The sequence below is a fragment of the Paracoccidioides lutzii genome, assembly GCF_000150705.2.
Source record: "Paracoccidioides lutzii Pb01 unplaced genomic scaffold supercont2.1, whole genome shotgun sequence".
NCBI lineage: Eukaryota > Fungi > Ascomycota > Eurotiomycetes > Onygenales > Ajellomycetaceae > Paracoccidioides > Paracoccidioides lutzii.
This window is the reverse complement of record NW_015440947.1, coordinates 1,773,335-1,791,233: the sequence shown is the minus strand read 5'-3', so window position 1 is coordinate 1,791,233 and position 17,899 is coordinate 1,773,335. Positions and strand designations below refer to the sequence as shown.

General features: G+C 45.8%; 4 protein-coding genes across 4 annotated transcripts; 3 read left to right on the top strand and 1 right to left on the bottom strand.

Annotated features, from left to right (window-relative positions):
- Positions 1-436: 436 nt before the first annotated feature.
- PAAG_00498 (hypothetical protein) lies at positions 437-2,661 on the top strand (the record flags this gene model as incomplete). The annotated part of the gene is made up of 4 exons (XM_015844039.1): positions 437-548; positions 808-1,413; positions 1,448-1,660; positions 1,724-2,661. 4 exons carry the CDS (start codon positions 437-439, stop codon positions 2,659-2,661), a joined length of 1,869 nt encoding a protein of 622 aa, XP_015700374.1.
- A 6,678-nt stretch (positions 2,662-9,339) lies between these two features.
- On the top strand, positions 9,340-10,080 carry PAAG_11114 (hypothetical protein; the record flags this gene model as incomplete). The annotated part of the gene is made up of 4 exons (XM_015846818.1): positions 9,340-9,560; positions 9,709-9,773; positions 9,849-10,018; positions 10,069-10,080. 4 exons carry the CDS (start codon positions 9,340-9,342, stop codon positions 10,078-10,080), a joined length of 468 nt encoding a protein of 155 aa, XP_015703622.1.
- A 3,641-nt stretch (positions 10,081-13,721) lies between these two features.
- Positions 13,722-16,362, top strand: PAAG_00496 (hypothetical protein; the record flags this gene model as incomplete). The annotated part of the gene is made up of 3 exons (XM_002797911.1): positions 13,722-13,855; positions 13,930-16,066; positions 16,168-16,362. 3 exons carry the CDS (start codon positions 13,722-13,724, stop codon positions 16,360-16,362), a joined length of 2,466 nt encoding a protein of 821 aa, XP_002797957.1.
- A 735-nt stretch (positions 16,363-17,097) lies between these two features.
- PAAG_11113 (hypothetical protein) lies at positions 17,098-17,280 on the bottom strand (the record flags this gene model as incomplete). The annotated part of the gene is made up of 1 exon (XM_015846817.1): positions 17,098-17,280. One exon carries the CDS (start codon positions 17,278-17,280, stop codon positions 17,098-17,100), a length of 183 nt encoding a protein of 60 aa, XP_015703621.1.
- Between the last annotated feature and the right edge of the window lie 619 nt (positions 17,281-17,899).

The following is a 17,899-nucleotide window of genomic DNA, read 5'->3' as shown; positions in this document are numbered from 1 at the left end:
CTTAATGTCGGATTACCGTCTCTTTGCGTGGTGATTTGGCCGTGAACGTCTTCTCTGAAATCCTCCCTCGACGACACGACTTTTTCTGTTGCCCTAGACGATAGTCAAAAGGTCGAAACAACTGCCATTGTTAGTACCCGCCGCATTGGGCTTTCAGAAACCTCAGATCCAACGAATTGCTGCGTAAACTGTCTCTTTGCCTTCCCGGTAACGTCCCACTTCCCAAACTCGCCCGCAAAGTATCCACAGATTTGCTAAATATGGACTTGCAGTTCTCCACACACCCTCCAGCCACCCCCGCCACGGGATGGCGACGAGAATGACACTGTGAATGTGAAATATGTCAAATTGGCCTTCGCCAGCTTTCATTACAAGGTGCATGCATAAATATGCCATCGGATGCCAATCTCTCTGCCAGTATTCCTGTTGTTTCTGTATGAACGTGAGATTCCACCAGCCTTTCCATCCGCTTTCGGCGCCTTACCCATTGGGAGAGGACGCTGCCGGCCAATCTCCTCGATATTCCAGACTCTGCTGGAATTGCAAGGGTCAGTCCTTTTTCCTCTGAAGAAATTTTCTTTGGCTTTACCAACAGCTTTATCAATTGTTAATGTTATTGGGTTGCGTTTTGCTTCTTCACTTGCGTTGCTTGCCCGCCTGTGCCTGTCACTAAACCAATATCACTCCCAATGAGTGGCCCCCCTTTTCTCCTCATTTTCCTTCCTCCTCTACATTACTCAGTATCTTGTCTCTCGTCGCTTGCTTATCAATGTGGGCGCCATATAGAATATTGGTCATCTCAGATAGTTCCGGCTTCATTTGCTCCTGTACCTGTGCCTGCGTCTGGATCTTGCATTCAGTCATTCCAACCTTATTGTGTACTGCCTACAAATCAATCCTGGATCAGAGCATCATACAATCATCAACAATCTTCAAGATCGCAGTTGATTCATAGCAACTGTCAGTCAGATTATTCCAATTCCACTCCAAGACACAACTTTGTAATAACCTCACCATCTCAACACCCCACGCTCCAATCCTCACGTCAAAATCAAGAACTTCAGCCGCCTCAGAGGGAAATCAATCAGCTGAACACTGGACCTCCAAGACGTGCTTCATTTCTCTCTCGTACGTCGGGCCAAGCTGCATCTAACCACCAGATTTCCCACCGTCGCGTTTCTAGCTTCGTGAATCCAGCTGAAATGGCGGGAAGACATGACCACGCGGCTCCAGGTACTGTAATGGCAGCAAATCTACAGTCGCCCGTTACCACAGACGGCTCGTTCTACGACTCTCTCAATCAGCAGTCTCAGGGTTCAGGCCAGGATCAACTGGGAACAAGTGGTTTTTGGGATACTAGTGGAAATCAACGCGTCAATGGTATCACTGCCTGTGATTCACGTCAGAATTTCAGTACGTCCTGACAAAAGGCTAACAGCTATTCTAGGTACTCCTCAATCCCACTTCTCAAGAGAAGCGGCGCTTAATTATGGCTATATTCCCCTTGATCACCAGCAGATGTACTATCATGCGGCCCTGCAGGGCTCTGACCATGCAAACGACGCGTTCCCCACCCTGGAGTCTCGTCAACAGGGACATTTAGAGCAGAACGGCGAGACTCGGGGAAACATCCAAAACCAGGGATCATATCACCCAAATGGTAGGTTTCCTTAAAGTCTAGAAGGCACAGATTCCGATAGTAAACAAACTAACAGCTAACCAGCTTTTGGCCGCCCCGATTCTTTTGCAGGGTTCGACGCCGGTTCCCCTCTACCACCAGTACACAACTCTTTTGCGCGATTTTCGGGTTCTTCTGTGATAGCTCAAAACGAGAACCCCTTAAATTCGTTTCCATTCCCATACCTTCCTGTCGATTACTTTCATTCGCAATCTACCATACAAAGCTCGGATACCGAACCCTCAAGTACTGTCCATGGAAATCCTCATATGACTTCAACATTTGCCTCGGACTTTCCCGCTGAAAATCGATTGAGTTTGTCCATTCCACGGAGACGACCCTTTCACGGATCGATCCCAAGTCCTCCAAGTCTCACTGGCAGTAGTAGACTTAATTCAAATTCCAACATAGGGAGCCGCCGACGTGCCCGGCGCAGCCATGATGGTGGGACTTCGCAGTCCGGAACTCCATTGCCAGGGGACCCGAGGCCATCTCACAGGCATAACCAAAACCCTAATTCTGCTCTAGGCATGATGGGAAACTCAAACGCTTCTCGCGAGCAGAGCTTTGTAAATGCTCAAATAGCTCGACTCATATACAGTGGCGCGCTTGTTCATTATCCCAACGACCCCGACATTGGTTACTTTGGAAATGATTCAGAACGTAGAAGACGATTTTTCGACTCCCTGGCAAATAATGCCGAAACGGCCCCTCCCAAGAAAGGACTCGATAACCAAAACGATGGTCGCCCCAAAGCTAAAGAAACAGAAGAGCTCACTGTTAATATGGAATGCAAAGCTTGCTTGAGCCAACTTGTTGACACTGTTGTGCTTCCATGCGGACACGCTGTTCTCTGTCGCTGGTGTGCGGATCAACATATGCCGTCTAGTAGGGTAGATAGAACAAAGCCTCGTGGAAACGCAACATGCCCCATGTGCCGCAAACCAGTAAAGCAAAAGGTAGTGTATTACCAATCTTGTTGACATAAGGGATCAGTTTTGCTAACTGCATCTGAAGATTCGAATCTATCTCTGCTGACGCTCTCGACATCGAAACATGCATAAACACGCCACAAAACCGATTCACTTTCTCGAATGGCTTCGTCGGGTTTCATATCGCTTTTCCATTAAGCATAGCATGGCGTTTGCTGGCGGTACTTTCTTTGGCAATTTCTCTAACTTACAATTTCTTTTCATTTTCTCCCCTCTTACAGGTCATCATTTGTCCCGTAGGCGGTCGAGTCTCTCCATGGTTTTTGCTAACTTGATACCTGATTTCATCACATACGCTTTCAGAAAACAGAAGACCATCGATAGCATTTAGCAGAACTTCCTAGATTCCTTCCTTTTTCTCAACTGGTTCAAGGCAAACCGATTAAGCAACCTGCGTTGTCTAATTTTCCAACAGGGGTTTCTATCAATCTTTTGTTTGCATTTATTCTCGCCTCTTTTCCTTATCTATTGCCTTTTCTGGCGAATTTCCCCTTATCCCTCAGAACATATGGCTATTCACATTTGATTCCCCTGTGCTTGTTTCTATCTCCTTTTATTTCTCTTTTCAATGCTTCCTCAGTCACTAATCAAAAATACTTCGATTTTCTGATCCCCTTTTTCCAGGTATTTTCTCTACCACCCAGATTCCATTTTCTCGCCAACTGAAACCGTGACACGTGTGGAAGCTTTGTTAAGTCGAGGTGACAATTTTCGCGTATACGGGGGTGGATTGCTGTTTCGAATACGTCCAGTACTTCATGGATCCCAGATGTCAGAGGTTCACCAGTTCATCGCACGCAAACATCAGTCATCATGGATTACTAGTTAGTGAGAGGATATAATCCTTCTCTCTTGCGTTTTCGCTTCGTCTTTGATTGCGGTCCAGTTCGGACGACCGTAACTGCAAACACAGATCCCAGATATGGATGGCGGATGTAGTTCTATGTATGTATGTATGAATGCATGACGGGGCTGCGGAGAAAGTTAAACAGACATTAATAATGGAATATAACTAAAGGTGCCAGTTGCTAGTACTAAGTCGCAACAGTCCAACTTGGTTCTTATTGTAGTGTGGCTCAAAATACGGAACTCGCTTGACATTACGGACTACATCGAATACATTTCGCATCTATATTTAATTTCATTTCCCTCAGTCTTGAAGAGCTAGTTGAGCTAGGATTTCTTCTTCCTTGCAATGCCTTCTTTCTTCCCTTAATAATCCACGCCTCCTTTAAAACTTAGCCATACAGGTGGTGAGTGGTTACGGTATCTTTCGAACCCATTCACTTGCTCCTATCATCATCAGCGATCGTGCCCTTTTCATTGAAATCCTCTCAGTCATATTCTATCTCTCGACTCAGAAAGCTCCTCTTTTCCTAAATACCCTTCGATTTCCGAGCCTTAACCTCAATTAAATGCAGGGATCCCCACAGGCCACGGCATTGTTGCGGCGCCCGCGGCTAGTCATTAATTGCTTTTCGAAGATAGGAAATGGAACCCCCCAAACCTAGTATAGTAGTATGAGGGCTTCTGGCGTGGGAGGCACGGAGGAAAATTGTGACCGTGACCAAATATTAAATATTTGACTGGTCAAATAGTTACACACTCTACTTCTATCATATTACTACTCTTCTTCAGACAACTGACCCCTCAATTCCAGCCTACTTCCTCCCCGACATCCCTCCACTATAAATCGATGCAAACGGCAGCATGGAGAAGAGGGACGTGGATATGGCGCATTTATGGCGTTCATGTCAAGATTGTCCAGGTGACGATTTGGCATAGAGGATATTTTAGCTATGCTCGTTACGTGCCCCGTTCGTTGAGATAATTGGCCCCCAAGACGTGGTTATGCTTCCAGGCCGTTTGCTTTCCGCCTATTTAATGACCCAGCACAGCCTTGTCCCGTTTTCTCAACCAAGTCCGTGACTACGTCTATTGAGCTTTTACCTGTTTCTTGAATCTCGGGATCCCTGACAAGTTTGTGTATTTTCGGGATTGTTTATCAGTGGATGTATATTTAAACTGTTAATAACTAACCACGAAGGAGATGACCTATCTAACGCATAGCTTTTCACTTCATTTTCATAATTTCGGGCATTATAGTTGTTTGGTAGTCGAATCTTGCTGAAGAGCAGCAAATCCTATTGTGTATTTACACCCTGCACCCCCTCGACATCAACATTTCCCGAGGCTCTCTAACTAACGAATTGGTCCGTTCGGAATGCAGGGAAGGTTTTGTTCTCCTCCCCATGAGATGCATGGTGTTAAATGAGGTAATAATAATGTATGTTTTGCAGAGAGAGGTCCGAACGGCTCCTGTCAGGTTTTGATACTTGAGGGGGGGTTTCATGAATGGTAGGGTAGTGAGATACCATCAGATCCTGGGCACATAATGAGGAATTGAAATTAATGCCCGGCGATTGTACTTGAGCGATGTTTCGGAAATATCATAACTACCTTTTAACATAGTTACTAACCAGGTTTGTGGAGTAAGCGTATCAGTATTCTTTCCCGGGTGTCGAATAGCTGAAAATTAGCATCAAAAACCAACCAACCAAAAAAGAAAGGTGAAGATTAACTAACTAATGGCCCGTAACTAGAATATCCCAGTGAGGTGCGTGCACTTGTTCAAAATTCATTGGACAGATAGCTTCTCTAGGGAACTATTTTCCAGCCAAATTAGCACAGTAGCTACGAAAAGCAGCCAGCCATAGAAAATATCTTATAAATGGATCTTGTTACTGTGGTCTGCTGCCTCGCCTTTCAATCCATATTGTAATGTACTATCCATTACATGCTAACTATGGCTCGGGGTTGCAAAAGGACAAGATATGCCAACCAGAGTGATAACGGAACGAAGAACTGGAATGTGTTCCTCTCATACTTAGGTTCTAAAAGACATCTAAAGTATATTACTTTCCCGAGACCCCAAACATGGAGAAGAAACGCATATGACAGAGCTATGATAACGGTATATTATTGATAGCTGCCTTGTATGGCTCGAAGGGTCCAGATGCGAATTTCTATACGTGATCGGAAATCCCCCATAAAGGCGCATACGGCTGCTCCGCATCAAGCTTGATGTTGAAGTTCAACCGATTTACAGAGACCAACTTCTGCCTTATTCTAAGTTTGTAAGGTTACCAAGTGTCCAAAGGATACCTGTTGACTGCTATTGGATAAAGCAAGAAAATTCGATTGTGGCTAAGCTGGGCGTTGATCATGAAGTTAGAGACTATATTTGGGGGAAGGTTGCCTTTTAAGTGTACGGCGTATATCGCGATGATTCGTAGGCACTGCTTAGATTTGTTGTCAGGGGCATCGGGTAATAAAGTCTAACGGGAGAAGTAAAAAGAAGTGGAGAGATAGACACAGTCAGAGGAAAGCAGTTAATTTACCAGGTTATCAAATCAGATATGAATATTTTAGACATGGCATAAAGTCGAAGTATGTTGCCCTGTTTTGCTGAACTGCGCGAGGTTCAACCGGAAAATAAAATACGTTATCTGGAGCTTTGACAATCGGCTCATCCGCACGGTGTTGTTCCATATGCGGAAAGTTCGTGGGATGGCTTTTCGAACGGTATTCACGGAAATTTGATTCCGCTCCTACGAAGGAGATTCGATTGTAGCCATAAGGGATTAGTGTTCTTAACTATATCGCTTTGGATCGCGCGATTCAGAAATGCACATTCCATTGAAAGGGAGTCGTAGAGATACACGGAAATAACTTAGACGTCACCGGATATGCTGTATAAACCGGAAAATGGAATTTCACGTTGTCTCCCATCCACATCCCACGTATCGCGGGACACCTTTCTCTCCGCTTGCGGCTAGTGGTGTAGATCCAGGGCTACGCTTTGGACACAGGCCTTGTGCGATAAGCGTCTAATTGTGGTCCCGGCATTTTGGAACTGGATTCTTAAAAGGCAAATCAGTGCAGCCGCATCAATATTTGAATGTTAGGAGCAATTGCGAGTCGTCGCCACCTTCAGTTGACAGGACTGTGGGATTTGTTAGCTAACTTATCAAAAAGATCGTGACCTGTTAGGGGGAGTGTATTTCATCAGGTCCTCTTCATTAATTTTGTTCCTGCATCAAGTAGTCGATTCCCCTAGTCCCAATCTGCTGGATCACGTTGGATGTTCCGCGGCATGGATGGGATAGTCTGAGATGAAAGAAACCTTGCTCAGACAGACCATGGACAGCAGTCTTATTCGGTTGCCTTGTGATCCACAGTTGTCGATTCCGGCCTCGCACACGGCAATCCGATGCACGTGACTGTGATAAGCCTGTCGATCAGATGTTGATAGGCCGTGCGGTCATCAGATAACAGGTTACTATATTTCTTCATAGCCTTGAGTTGTCGTAGAACTTTCAGAGCAGGAACATGCAAGAGAGGATTCGTCCAGCAGATAAGGCGCCAGGCCCTCAGACAAAGAGTAATATCAATTCAAATCGGTATCTCCCCGCTCGCATCGTAATGAAACAATTCAGGACTTCAATTTTTTCCCAGAGTGTGATGTTGGCGACGCGTAACGACGGAACCTCAAAGATAGATGATATTCCTTTTGTGGCAGTGATGCAGTCAGGAAATCACAAGTTGTCTCAATCATTATCCCTTAATTATTACCCGTATTGCGTATGATCCGGAAAATCTCATGCACCACAAACAACGAATGCCCCACTCAACAAATGTCGATCGAATGGTGTGACGTAGCTTGTTGAGGGTTGCTGGACGAAGCTGCATGGATGGATGTTGACGTTGGTCGAAAATCCAACAAACCAACTGAAAATAATTGCTAGAAACCTGTTAAAATTAAATACAGAAGAGAGAAAGCCTGACATACGCAAATGGCTGGTTCGCACGAAAGTAGCAATTGGCAACCCAACCACTCCGGGTTTCATAAGAGCCTTGTACACGGAACACAGCAAAGCTAGCAATCTTAGGCATTGACAGGTGCGAAGAGCGAAGCTTTGATGCGCAACCAAAACTCCTATGTAATAGCCACAGTGGCCACAGAGCCATAGGTCCCTGAAGTAAGCCGAGCTCCTACTAGAGAGAACCTTTGTCACTGGCGGTCAAAACTCAAATGGCGGACCCTGCAAACATGTCAATGCTCGGGATGGGTAGATTGTATGTATCAGAAAGTTTATTCCTCTCCGATTTTTCATATCTCCCGTTCCTGCACGGACCTCCATAGGGCTAGATTCGGATATTCATTGGAAAACCAGTGGCAGTTGACAGGTTCGTGATTGTTCTATCCCGTCCGTGGTTTTGGGGCGTGATACTAATCACCATGAACATAAACTTGCGGAATAAATAGTCATACATATAGACAATTCTAGCAGCAGCTCTGAGTCCAAATTCCTTAGTCTGAGGGACTTGCCAATGTTCTACCTAGGGATTTTTTAAGCCCACGGTTAACTCTCATTTCTGAGAGGGTTTCAGGGTGCCAGTTGTTGATGGCTGTTGGACGTTGTGCGGAGGACAAGTGGTTAGGAGATTCATGGGGTGTAACCGATTGGCGCCCGCAGGTGTGGGGAATTAAGTTATTGGAACCCAACCAAACTCTCTGGAATAATAATAAGCTTAACCTCAAGGCAGTTTAAACCATCTTGATATCTAGATGCCCAGCTGGGACACATGTACATACATAGCTTCCCTCACTTAAATCCACTAAATCTTGATTTATTCATGCATTTGATCTGTAGTTATCCCCACTAAGATATCGGTTCCATTGGTCATAAATTATTCATGAGTTATTTTGACTCTCAGGTTGGCAAGCTCGTATCCAACAGATCGTCATCGATCCATCTTCGCGCACCAGCTGGGCACCTGGAATCTGGAGGCCATCCGGGATGGCTCCGGTAAAATGAAATCAGTTTCCCTTAATTTTGGAACTAAGGCAAAACCGGCGGGACGTATGGATGGCATATGAGACGTGCATGTCGACATGTCGTCTTTTGCTGCATCTGCAAATAAATGTCGTAGTCACCAAGAATATGGCCATCTTTGGCACAAACCTCCAATATATTCATCTCACGCACGACTTCGCGGGGCGGCGGTCAGTGGAACCTAACCTCTTTTGTATGGGGGCTCTGCTGGTTGGGGGAAGTTTCGTTAACTTCCACCCGCGTTTGTCCCGGAAATCCGTCTCCAGTTCTGCTTTATTCTTGCTTTTTCTCCTCCCGCAAGGATAAGGAGGTCCATGAATATCTGGCGGTTATCTTGGATGTTTTTTATTGCTCTAAAGGTGCTCAAAAGTACTAACGGTGAAAGCCACGATCAAACACCCCGGCGCGGAATCAGGCAACCAGAAGATGTGTCGAACCAACATATTAACTGTTACGTACAGATCTACAGGTTTCCCGCTCCGAAGGGAATCGGCTTTGGGAGTTCTTCATTTGTCAAAGTCTTGTCTTTGGAGTTTTGAGGTTTGCGAGAAATCCTACAAATACTTTCAGACAACTTTTTCGTACCAAGTTGGGCCAAATTTCCATGCATCGACAATTGTACATATATGAATGGTGAGAAGCTTGCTGGGTTCCTGGGGCTGCTAGATACATGGATTTTATTTAACTTCGGCCAATGGGGTCATCTTCGCATTAATACAACCGCTAATTTGTTCCGCTCGCCGTATGAACCTCCAATGACGGCACAGATATGCTACGTCGCTCGCCAATACCTGCCTTTTCCACTAGGCTTTTCTGCCTAACCATTCCAATGCAAGTTAAGGGCTGCGTCAATTTCTGGTCAAGATATTCCCACAGTATTCGGCGGAGTATCTCCGGCCGGAATCAGCTCTCAGGAATTGCAACCACATACCAGGACATTCTGCCACAAGAACTACCGGGAGATATCGGGCAACTTCCACACTGGGAATGGTAAAAGGGGTGGGTGATACAGTACTAAACGCAAAAGTTCTGGCAGCCCTCATTTCTTTTCTAATCCCTCCAGCAGAACTAAATTTTGGTGGGGGTTGAGAATACTTTTGCGGAGTGACTGTAACCAGAGATATATGCTGCTTGTTAGGCTGCTGAACTGTGCCACATCGCCTGCTAAAGAAGACCAAGGGAAAGGAAAGCAGGGACGTCAGGGTATGTTTCGGTTTTGATGTTTCCCATCGACTGGTGTCTGGAAATTAGCAGCCACTGAACAAGAAAGAACTACAGAGAGTAAAGCCGAGAATTGGCTGGTGAACTATCGACGGAATTCAAAAAAGCCAAAGGGCGAACCAGGCAGATACGTCAGCACGCGTGTTTTGGGTCTGGGATTCGACGATGGCGACCTGGCTGGTCGACTTCTGCTGCATATGTTTGACAGTGAAAGGGAGCCTAGCTCGGTATGTAGTGTTTCCTCGTTTGGATAACATTTTCTTTCCTTGTCATGCAGAATAATAAGTAAATTGCTCGACTTTACGGTCTTTTCCACCGCTCTCTCATTCTACGGCGAGGTATGGAGGCCCGTATACTCCGTATGCATGCTCATGCTTTCGCCACAGGTCAGCTGTCAGCAATGCTACCAAAGCCATGGTCGCAAAGCTGCTAGGTCATGCAGTACTGCAACGGGGTGGTAAGAATGACGGGAGGCAGCCTCCACTCTTCAGAACTCGACAAGGGGGTGGGTTCTTGGCCAGCAGGTTGAGATGAAATTCTCGAGAGATGCGTTAGACATTCTACTAGGACTTTATGGGATGTGTGTTGTGAAATATGACCATCCAGCCTGGGAACTAGAGAATGAGCATATGGGTGGAAGCCTTAACTCCCCGCCAACCATCAACGTATTTTGGATTGTGCCTCGAGTTTTCAAGGAATTAAGGGCCTTCGAATTCGGTTAAATCGAGGGGGCATCTAATTGGAGAAAATTCCCAGCAGTAATGGAAAGATTTACTCCATGAAGTGGAGGCTGCTGTAAAGAGGCCCAACATACAGGGCGACGCCAAGGCAATGAAGGGAGAAGAACCATGATACTCACCCAGTTTACCCCCCTCCCCAACTCAAGCGTTCGAGAGCTTATTACTAAGTTCAGTCAGCTTAGTTAACCCGTACCTTAGTTACTAGTTAAATGGAAGTCTTTCCTGTCGAATATGGGCGGTTCCGGGTGGAACGACCAGAGGTTAGTCAACAGCAGTCTCCATTCCGAAGGGGTTTTGGGGGTGTCTGCTGGAAGATAGACATTCTTCACATGAGATGATGGGTCATTTAGCTCGTTCCCGTATTCCACAGGGTTGCCAGGCTCGGTAAACTCGATTTCTAGGCAGGAAAGTATATAGCGAAGGTATATATTCCAGAGGGAGGGTGGTTCGCCGCGTCTGTCCCAGACCAATGAGGAGAACGATAATAATGTCATCTCAGACGAAGAAATGAGACAGCCAAATATTACGTCTAGGGCTCATGACAATCTATGAAAAAAAAAAAAAAAAAAAAAAAGAGTTAAGATATTCAAATGGCCAATTAGCGACTGGCAAAAATAAGATCGCTGGCACACGACGGGAATATTGTGTTCTGCCTACAAGAACTTGAACTCCCATAACTTCACCTCGGAAGGCTGTTGATCTCTGCCCCCACCCTGATTCTCAGATCAATATGAGAAAGACAACCCTTTTGAGACTCTTATCCGGTCTGTAGTTGGAGAAGCAGGCAAAGCTGAGGACACACCATCATTCAAGAGTATTAATGGAATAGTTTCTTCCATGGAACAAGAGAAGGGCCGGAGGGAGCGGGTCAGATGACATGACATTGAAACATTCAGCCTTGTTTTCTGCATCCCCGTCCTTGTTTAGTGATTTCTTTTCCTTCATTCGCTCAATCCCAGTGGCTTTTCCGATGTAATAATATATATGTTGTCTATCTGCAAACAAGGGCTCTTAGAAGGCTTGTCGTTTGATTGATATTGGAGCCTTAAGGCACAAAAGGAACTTGGCAGAAGGGCAAACCACGTGTTAGACGGGCGGATGCGGGCCAGAGAAGAACCAGGGTATCTACATATATAGACATACATATAGTTATATGTACGGGAGTACATGCGCCGCAGTTCATGCAACTCCGAACAAGAGTGGTTTTTGAAACGAGCTAAGTGGGGGCTGAGATAAGATGATATGATATTGTCCAATCGTCCATCTTCCTCCGGTTGGCACGGACTGTTCTTCCAAGGCATGTCCTGTGCGAAATACAATGGAATGCCGGGTTTGAAGTTGGGGTTGCCTGGTCAGTGCATGAAAATACAAACACCTTCCCTTTCAGTGCTTGTCAGGCCATTGATATCATCATTATCCAAAACGGAAAATCATCACGTTTAAAAATCTTCAATAAGGCAGCCCGAAGCCTAAAATTGAGGCGCAATGCCCAGGACACATACACAGCTAACCACGCTTAAACGCCATGAAGAAGTTTAGAACGTGCATTTTCTCATCGATTTCCAGCCTTTGATTTTACGCTAGATCATCCATCCATCCAACCTAACTAAAAGAGTAGATTACATGTTCAAAAAAGCGGTGATGGGCATCCGAGACATGCGTAATCGCCAGCAAAATGGTAGTTGGGTTGTGGATGGTTCTTGTTGACGAGGCTGCTTCAAATCAGCAGCACCTTGTGGCAGAAGTGTAACTAGATAGCAGAGGAATGGATGTAGAGATGATTTCCAAGTTCAAACATAGTTACCTGAACCTAGTAGAGCGGCTTCGGAAATGGGTGCACTGATCGAAGTGGAGTTTTCCACACAACTGAAACTGCATATACATGTGCAGTCCACGGATAGACTAAAATGGAGTACGTTTCCTATTAGGTTGCTGGCAAAAATAATCAATGCTGATTGCTGGGCGCATTTCTGGATACACCGCAGCCTGAACCACTACTTTGTTGGCCTTCCTTGCAATAACAAAACTGAAAAAAAGGCACTGAAAAGGGAAATTTTTGGATCGTGACCGGGCAATTCCGCCCAACTGGATAGTTAAAAAAGATCTGCATCGCTTTGGATCAGACGGGCCAACCGAGTGTACATACTTTCGGAGGAATGGGCCTGGTTAATTTAAGCGAGGTCGCGTTTACTTGCAAGAACTATGACAGATATAAAGAAAAGATTCTCATGAGAGTAGTAGGTTTTCACCAGGCAGAGGTCACCCAAAAACAAGCCACAGAGAAAACTGTTGTGGGCGTATCTTCCCTCTTGTCCCTTCATAAGGCTCTCACGGTAAAACCTTTTTAGAGGAGGCACAGGACCGGAAGTCTTCCCCCCAAAAAAAACACCATCGTCGGATACCCATCTATCTATTCAGGCAATAAGTTTTGATATCGTCCACGCCGGAATTCCGAGGGCAAATCGGATAGATATGTTATTGCGCGAGTTGGTTCAGGAGGAACAACAGGCGCTGAAGACGCTGAAGGGGTTGTTCAAAAGTCGAGCAGCTGGGGGAAGAGAAAGAGGGTGTTGGGGCATTGACGGAATGTTGCAACGCAGCCTTGAGGGTTTAGTTAGTTCAAAGGGGAGGAGAGAGGGTTGTGTCGCGGACAGAAAAAGACCCCCCAGCGAGAGTTTCGACGAGGCTGCCCAAGGATTTGGGGGATGGCAACGTTTAGTCCGCAAATGGTTCGCCCCTCTTGTTATTAGGCAACCATCTAACTATAATTTTGGCGCTTGATAATCATCCAGGCTGCGGCGGAACCTTAATCTCGCCTAGCAGGTAATTCCATTTCATACAATACTCCGTGTCCAGGTACCGCATCTCACCAGCCACATCCCCGGTTGAGATAAAGACGCGCATATATCCATCCAGTCTAGATTACTACGTCTCTTCGGCATTGATATCCAGGCTTCCCTTTCTCTCTGTCGATATAAAGTGTATTACAGGCCTCGTATAGTCACTCAGGTTTTGCCAATATCACCAGGACATATCTTAAACAGCCGTCGAGCGTCCTGCCCTTGTTCAGATGCACTCCCAAAACTTTTCATTCAAGTCTGAATTGACCTCTATGGATGCACTCGCATTTTGATCCCAACGATACCCCCAAAGACATTCAAGTTAAACCCATTCCGCAAAGCTTTTCGGGATGGGAAAACATCACCCCATCAGTGATTCCCAACCCCGTTCCTTACGGAAATGGGGACGCCAGAGAAGGCCGGACGCCACACCCTCCAGGAACTCTCATGCAGTCCATAAGAACTCTTTAAATGCAATGACACGGTAAGTGGAGGGTGGCAAAATAATGCTATTCGGTGCAGATTGTATCCAAGCTCATGCGCCTTTTATATGAACAGCAATGGACAGCCAGTGCCCCAACAGTACGAAACCAGTTCGAGCCAGGAGGACACAGTCAACCAACGCAGATTGGCAAACCTTAAGATTGGTGGTGACAGGGCAAATCCTCAAGTTCATTCTTACCCGTCGAACCCTCTTGCTTCTCCGAAGGTCCCACCCGCTGTTTCTGAACCGGAGAGATTGCGATTGCTTCAATGTCAACGGGTGGGGATGAGGGGAACACAATCCATGAGGATTCCAGCTCCAGAGCTTTGTCCTTTTGACAGTACCTTGGATAAAGGCAAGTTTAAAGATGAGTCGGAGCCGAATTTATTCCATACGCACCCAACGGTTGAGGGGAAGCGACCGCCCATCAACTCTTCGAGTGACTTTAACAACGGCGATTGCAACCCCCCAATAAACTCAACACGAATCCTGAATCCGCAGGAAAATCAGAGCGATCCCCACCCAATTGATTTGGGATTGGGTGATACTCCAACACTGCAGCAATGTTACACCGGGATTCCGAGCTGGGACCTTGACCTAGGACAGCTGCGCGGGTATGGAAAGGGTGCGTATGCGGAAGATGAACAGTCACCACCCCCAGTAAACCGCTTATTTCATCAGCTTCCGACGCGGCCGATATCGCAAGAGGAGTTGATCACTGAAATTCGTGGAATATATGCGGGACTTGTCATGGTTGAGAACAAATGCATTGAGATGAATCAAGCGCAATTCAAATCTGAGACCGCTTTGTCTCATAGACAATGGCATGCGTTAATTGGACTTCATAGGACTCTTCTCAACGAGCACCACGATTTCTTTATGGCTTCACATCATCCCGGTTCCGGTGAGCCACTTAAACAACTCGCCAGTAAATACTGCATGCCCGCTCGGTTATGGCAACATGGCATCCACTCGTTCCTGGAGCTATTGAGGGAAAGACTCCCGCAATCACTCGATCACATGTTGGTATTTATATACGCCGCATATAACACGATAACGCTTCTTATGGAGGCTGTACCCTGTTTTCGACTAATATGGATTGAATGCCTTGGTGACCTATCAAGGTATCGGATGGCTGTTGAGCAGCGCAATATTGTTGAACGAGAAGTTTGGGCTGGGGTGGCGCGACAATGGTATCTCCTGGCTCTGGAAGAAAACCCCCACTTGGGAAGGCTCCAGCATCACCTTGCGGTGCTTACTCGGCCAAACATTATTGAACAGCTATTCTATTACACCAAGTCTCTCCTTACCGCTGAACCCTTCATCAATACCCGGGGGAGCATCCACTACCTTTTTGATCCTCTTTTTGGGCCGAATCCCGGCTACAATGGACCCTACGGCCCTGCCTTACCAGTAGCGATTTCATTTGTGAAAGCGCATGCGATACTTTTCAATCAGGGAAAGATTAGCCAATTCATTGAATTTGTGGTCGAGCATGTGTCCCTCCTGAATAAGCATGTTCGTCGGATGGGGACCAAATTCCGGGATCAAGGAGTGCACATTGCATCCTCCAACATTGCGGCCATGCTGGAATACGGAAATGATAATGCCATCCTCGTTAAAGCCTTCAAAAAATCTGCGACCTTGTCTTGGGATACTAGGATTCAGGCTGCGAAAGAATTCTGGGCCAAAGCTTCAACTGAAGAAGTTGAGGAAATGCTTCCGCCCATCGATGTTCCATTTGATGACACAAAGTTCCTGACTTCTTTGGAAGTTATTTCTTACGCCTCCTTCATGACTTTTCATATTCTCTCTCTTCTTCTTACACATACAAACGAGAAGGCCGTTATTCCACATGTTCACATTATCCTCATATTTATTTGGAGTTTAGCATTGGTTCCGGAGTCCATGGCGTACTTTCAACGCGAAATCCCTTGGGAGAAGCTTGTTTTCTTTTTAAATACGTTGAGCCGGCGAGGCGTGGATGAATTTATTGCTGCAAGGGACGACTTCCCCACTCCTGCCAATGGCACGAGTGTGATTTTGCCGGAAGATATTCTCATGCGAGGTCAGATCTGGGCGCGACCATGCTATCCGGATGACTTCTTCAGTAATCCTGCCATTGATTATGACGAACGGGGATTGGAATTGCCAAGCATTGCAGGTCCCCGTACAGAGCGTTGCCTCTGGTATGCATATCGTCTAGCATCGGTAAGTTTTTTATTTTCTTTCTTTTTTCTCCAACATTCTTTGATGTCATCTACTTCCATCTCGTTTGGTTACCCTTTTTCATCATTAACTCTCTACTTTAGCTTGAACGGTGGATCATTTTCGATGAAAATGAAAAGAAATTCCGGGTTACACCGTTAGCGAGGGAGCTGGAGAAGTCCGCTCAGTATCCCAAAATCTTTGGGCTGAGCCAAATTGAAGCCCTGGCCGATATGCGAGTTACGCGATCTAGGAAAAGGAAAGAGAGTGGAGCAGACACAACCGTCTCTGATGCTTGATGCTCTCCACTCTTCCCATCCTACAAATCTAATCTCCTCAATCATCTCCGGAAACATCATTACACTGCTGCCAGGCATATCAAGTTGCTTCACTATTCCATTTGCTGCTTCGCAGTAAGAAATATCTCCGAACAGTCTCCCAGATTAAACCCTGGGTTTCTCGGCAAAGATTCTGAAGTCGGGTTAATGCCAATCAAGGTGCCACAGCACAAGATGTTCCTGGGTGTGTGCCACATCCTCAAGACTTGAGAAAATTACCCAATGGTATAATCTATGTTATGTTGCCTTGTGACGGAACCAAATTGGCTTCACTTGAATTCCCCTGTGCGTTCTGGTTTGAATGGAATGTTATACATATTTCTGTTCTGTGACGGGGTTTACATGCCACGTCGAATGCCAATGGATTTTTGGGGTCATAAGCAGAAACGGGTCAGCCAGAAATAAAAGAACCAAAAAAATAAGGGAAGATCATCAGAAGAATCTTTAAACAGCCGGCTTTGTAGCGTTTCCAACATTATCTAGGCATTCACCAACTCTACACAAAGATATATCTACACCAATCTCGGATCCATTCCCTTCCACTCCCCGAGTTAACCTCCATTCCTTCCTTTCTTTACTACATTTCCCGATTTATTGGTATAAATTATGCATCTGTTGTTGCAGGGACGGAATATTTCGTTTCAGCCGATCATACCAATAATTTCATAACATGAAACATTCACTTACCATTCCTCATCACCTAAGGACAAGGAAGCGATTTATCATCTGGTGGGCTTGCTTCTCGAAATCCCGCTTGCCTGACAGGCTATCGGGCGTGGAAGAAGGACCACCACCATCACCATCTCGGGCGGAATCCGTACCGTCAACTGACACGTACCCTAGCCGATAATTCCCTGGCGCAGTGCACGCAGATTCCATTGGCCTGACCAACCTGCCAAAACCATTTTAACATATCAAGGCAAACTCGACAGATCTCGGCCTCCTTGATACGAATATCTTTCCGGGAGCAGATCGTGTCCTTGGCGAGATGGAATTTTGGAACCTGGAGGGCAGAAATATGCGGTGCATGTATATATACCTAATTGTATATGCCTAGGTGCGCAAGGGAAACGAAAAGTGAGAGACGCCACTCGCGGGAGGTGATGACGTCAGTCATTGGGAATAGCACGAATGTGTTTTCTCAAGGTAGTGTCTACGTCGTTTCATATGGGACGATATCTGGTCTTATGGACAGCCTAGCTAGGTGATAGGTTACTTGAAAATGTTGATGAGGTAGTTGAATCACACTTCCTTTCTTTGAGGTGGTGAATTCTTTTGCTTCATGGGGACATATGGGCCTAGTTAGGAGCTGGTAAATAAATATTCTTGTTTTTTCTTTTTCTTTTTTTTTCTTTTTTTTTTCTTTTTTTTTTCTATCCGATTCAATTTATACACATTTCTAGGGGTAAAACGACAGACAGTTCACGAACACACATGGATCTTACCCATCCAGCATTACCTTCCAGCGTCAACCCTGATAAAAACACTTTTAACAAAT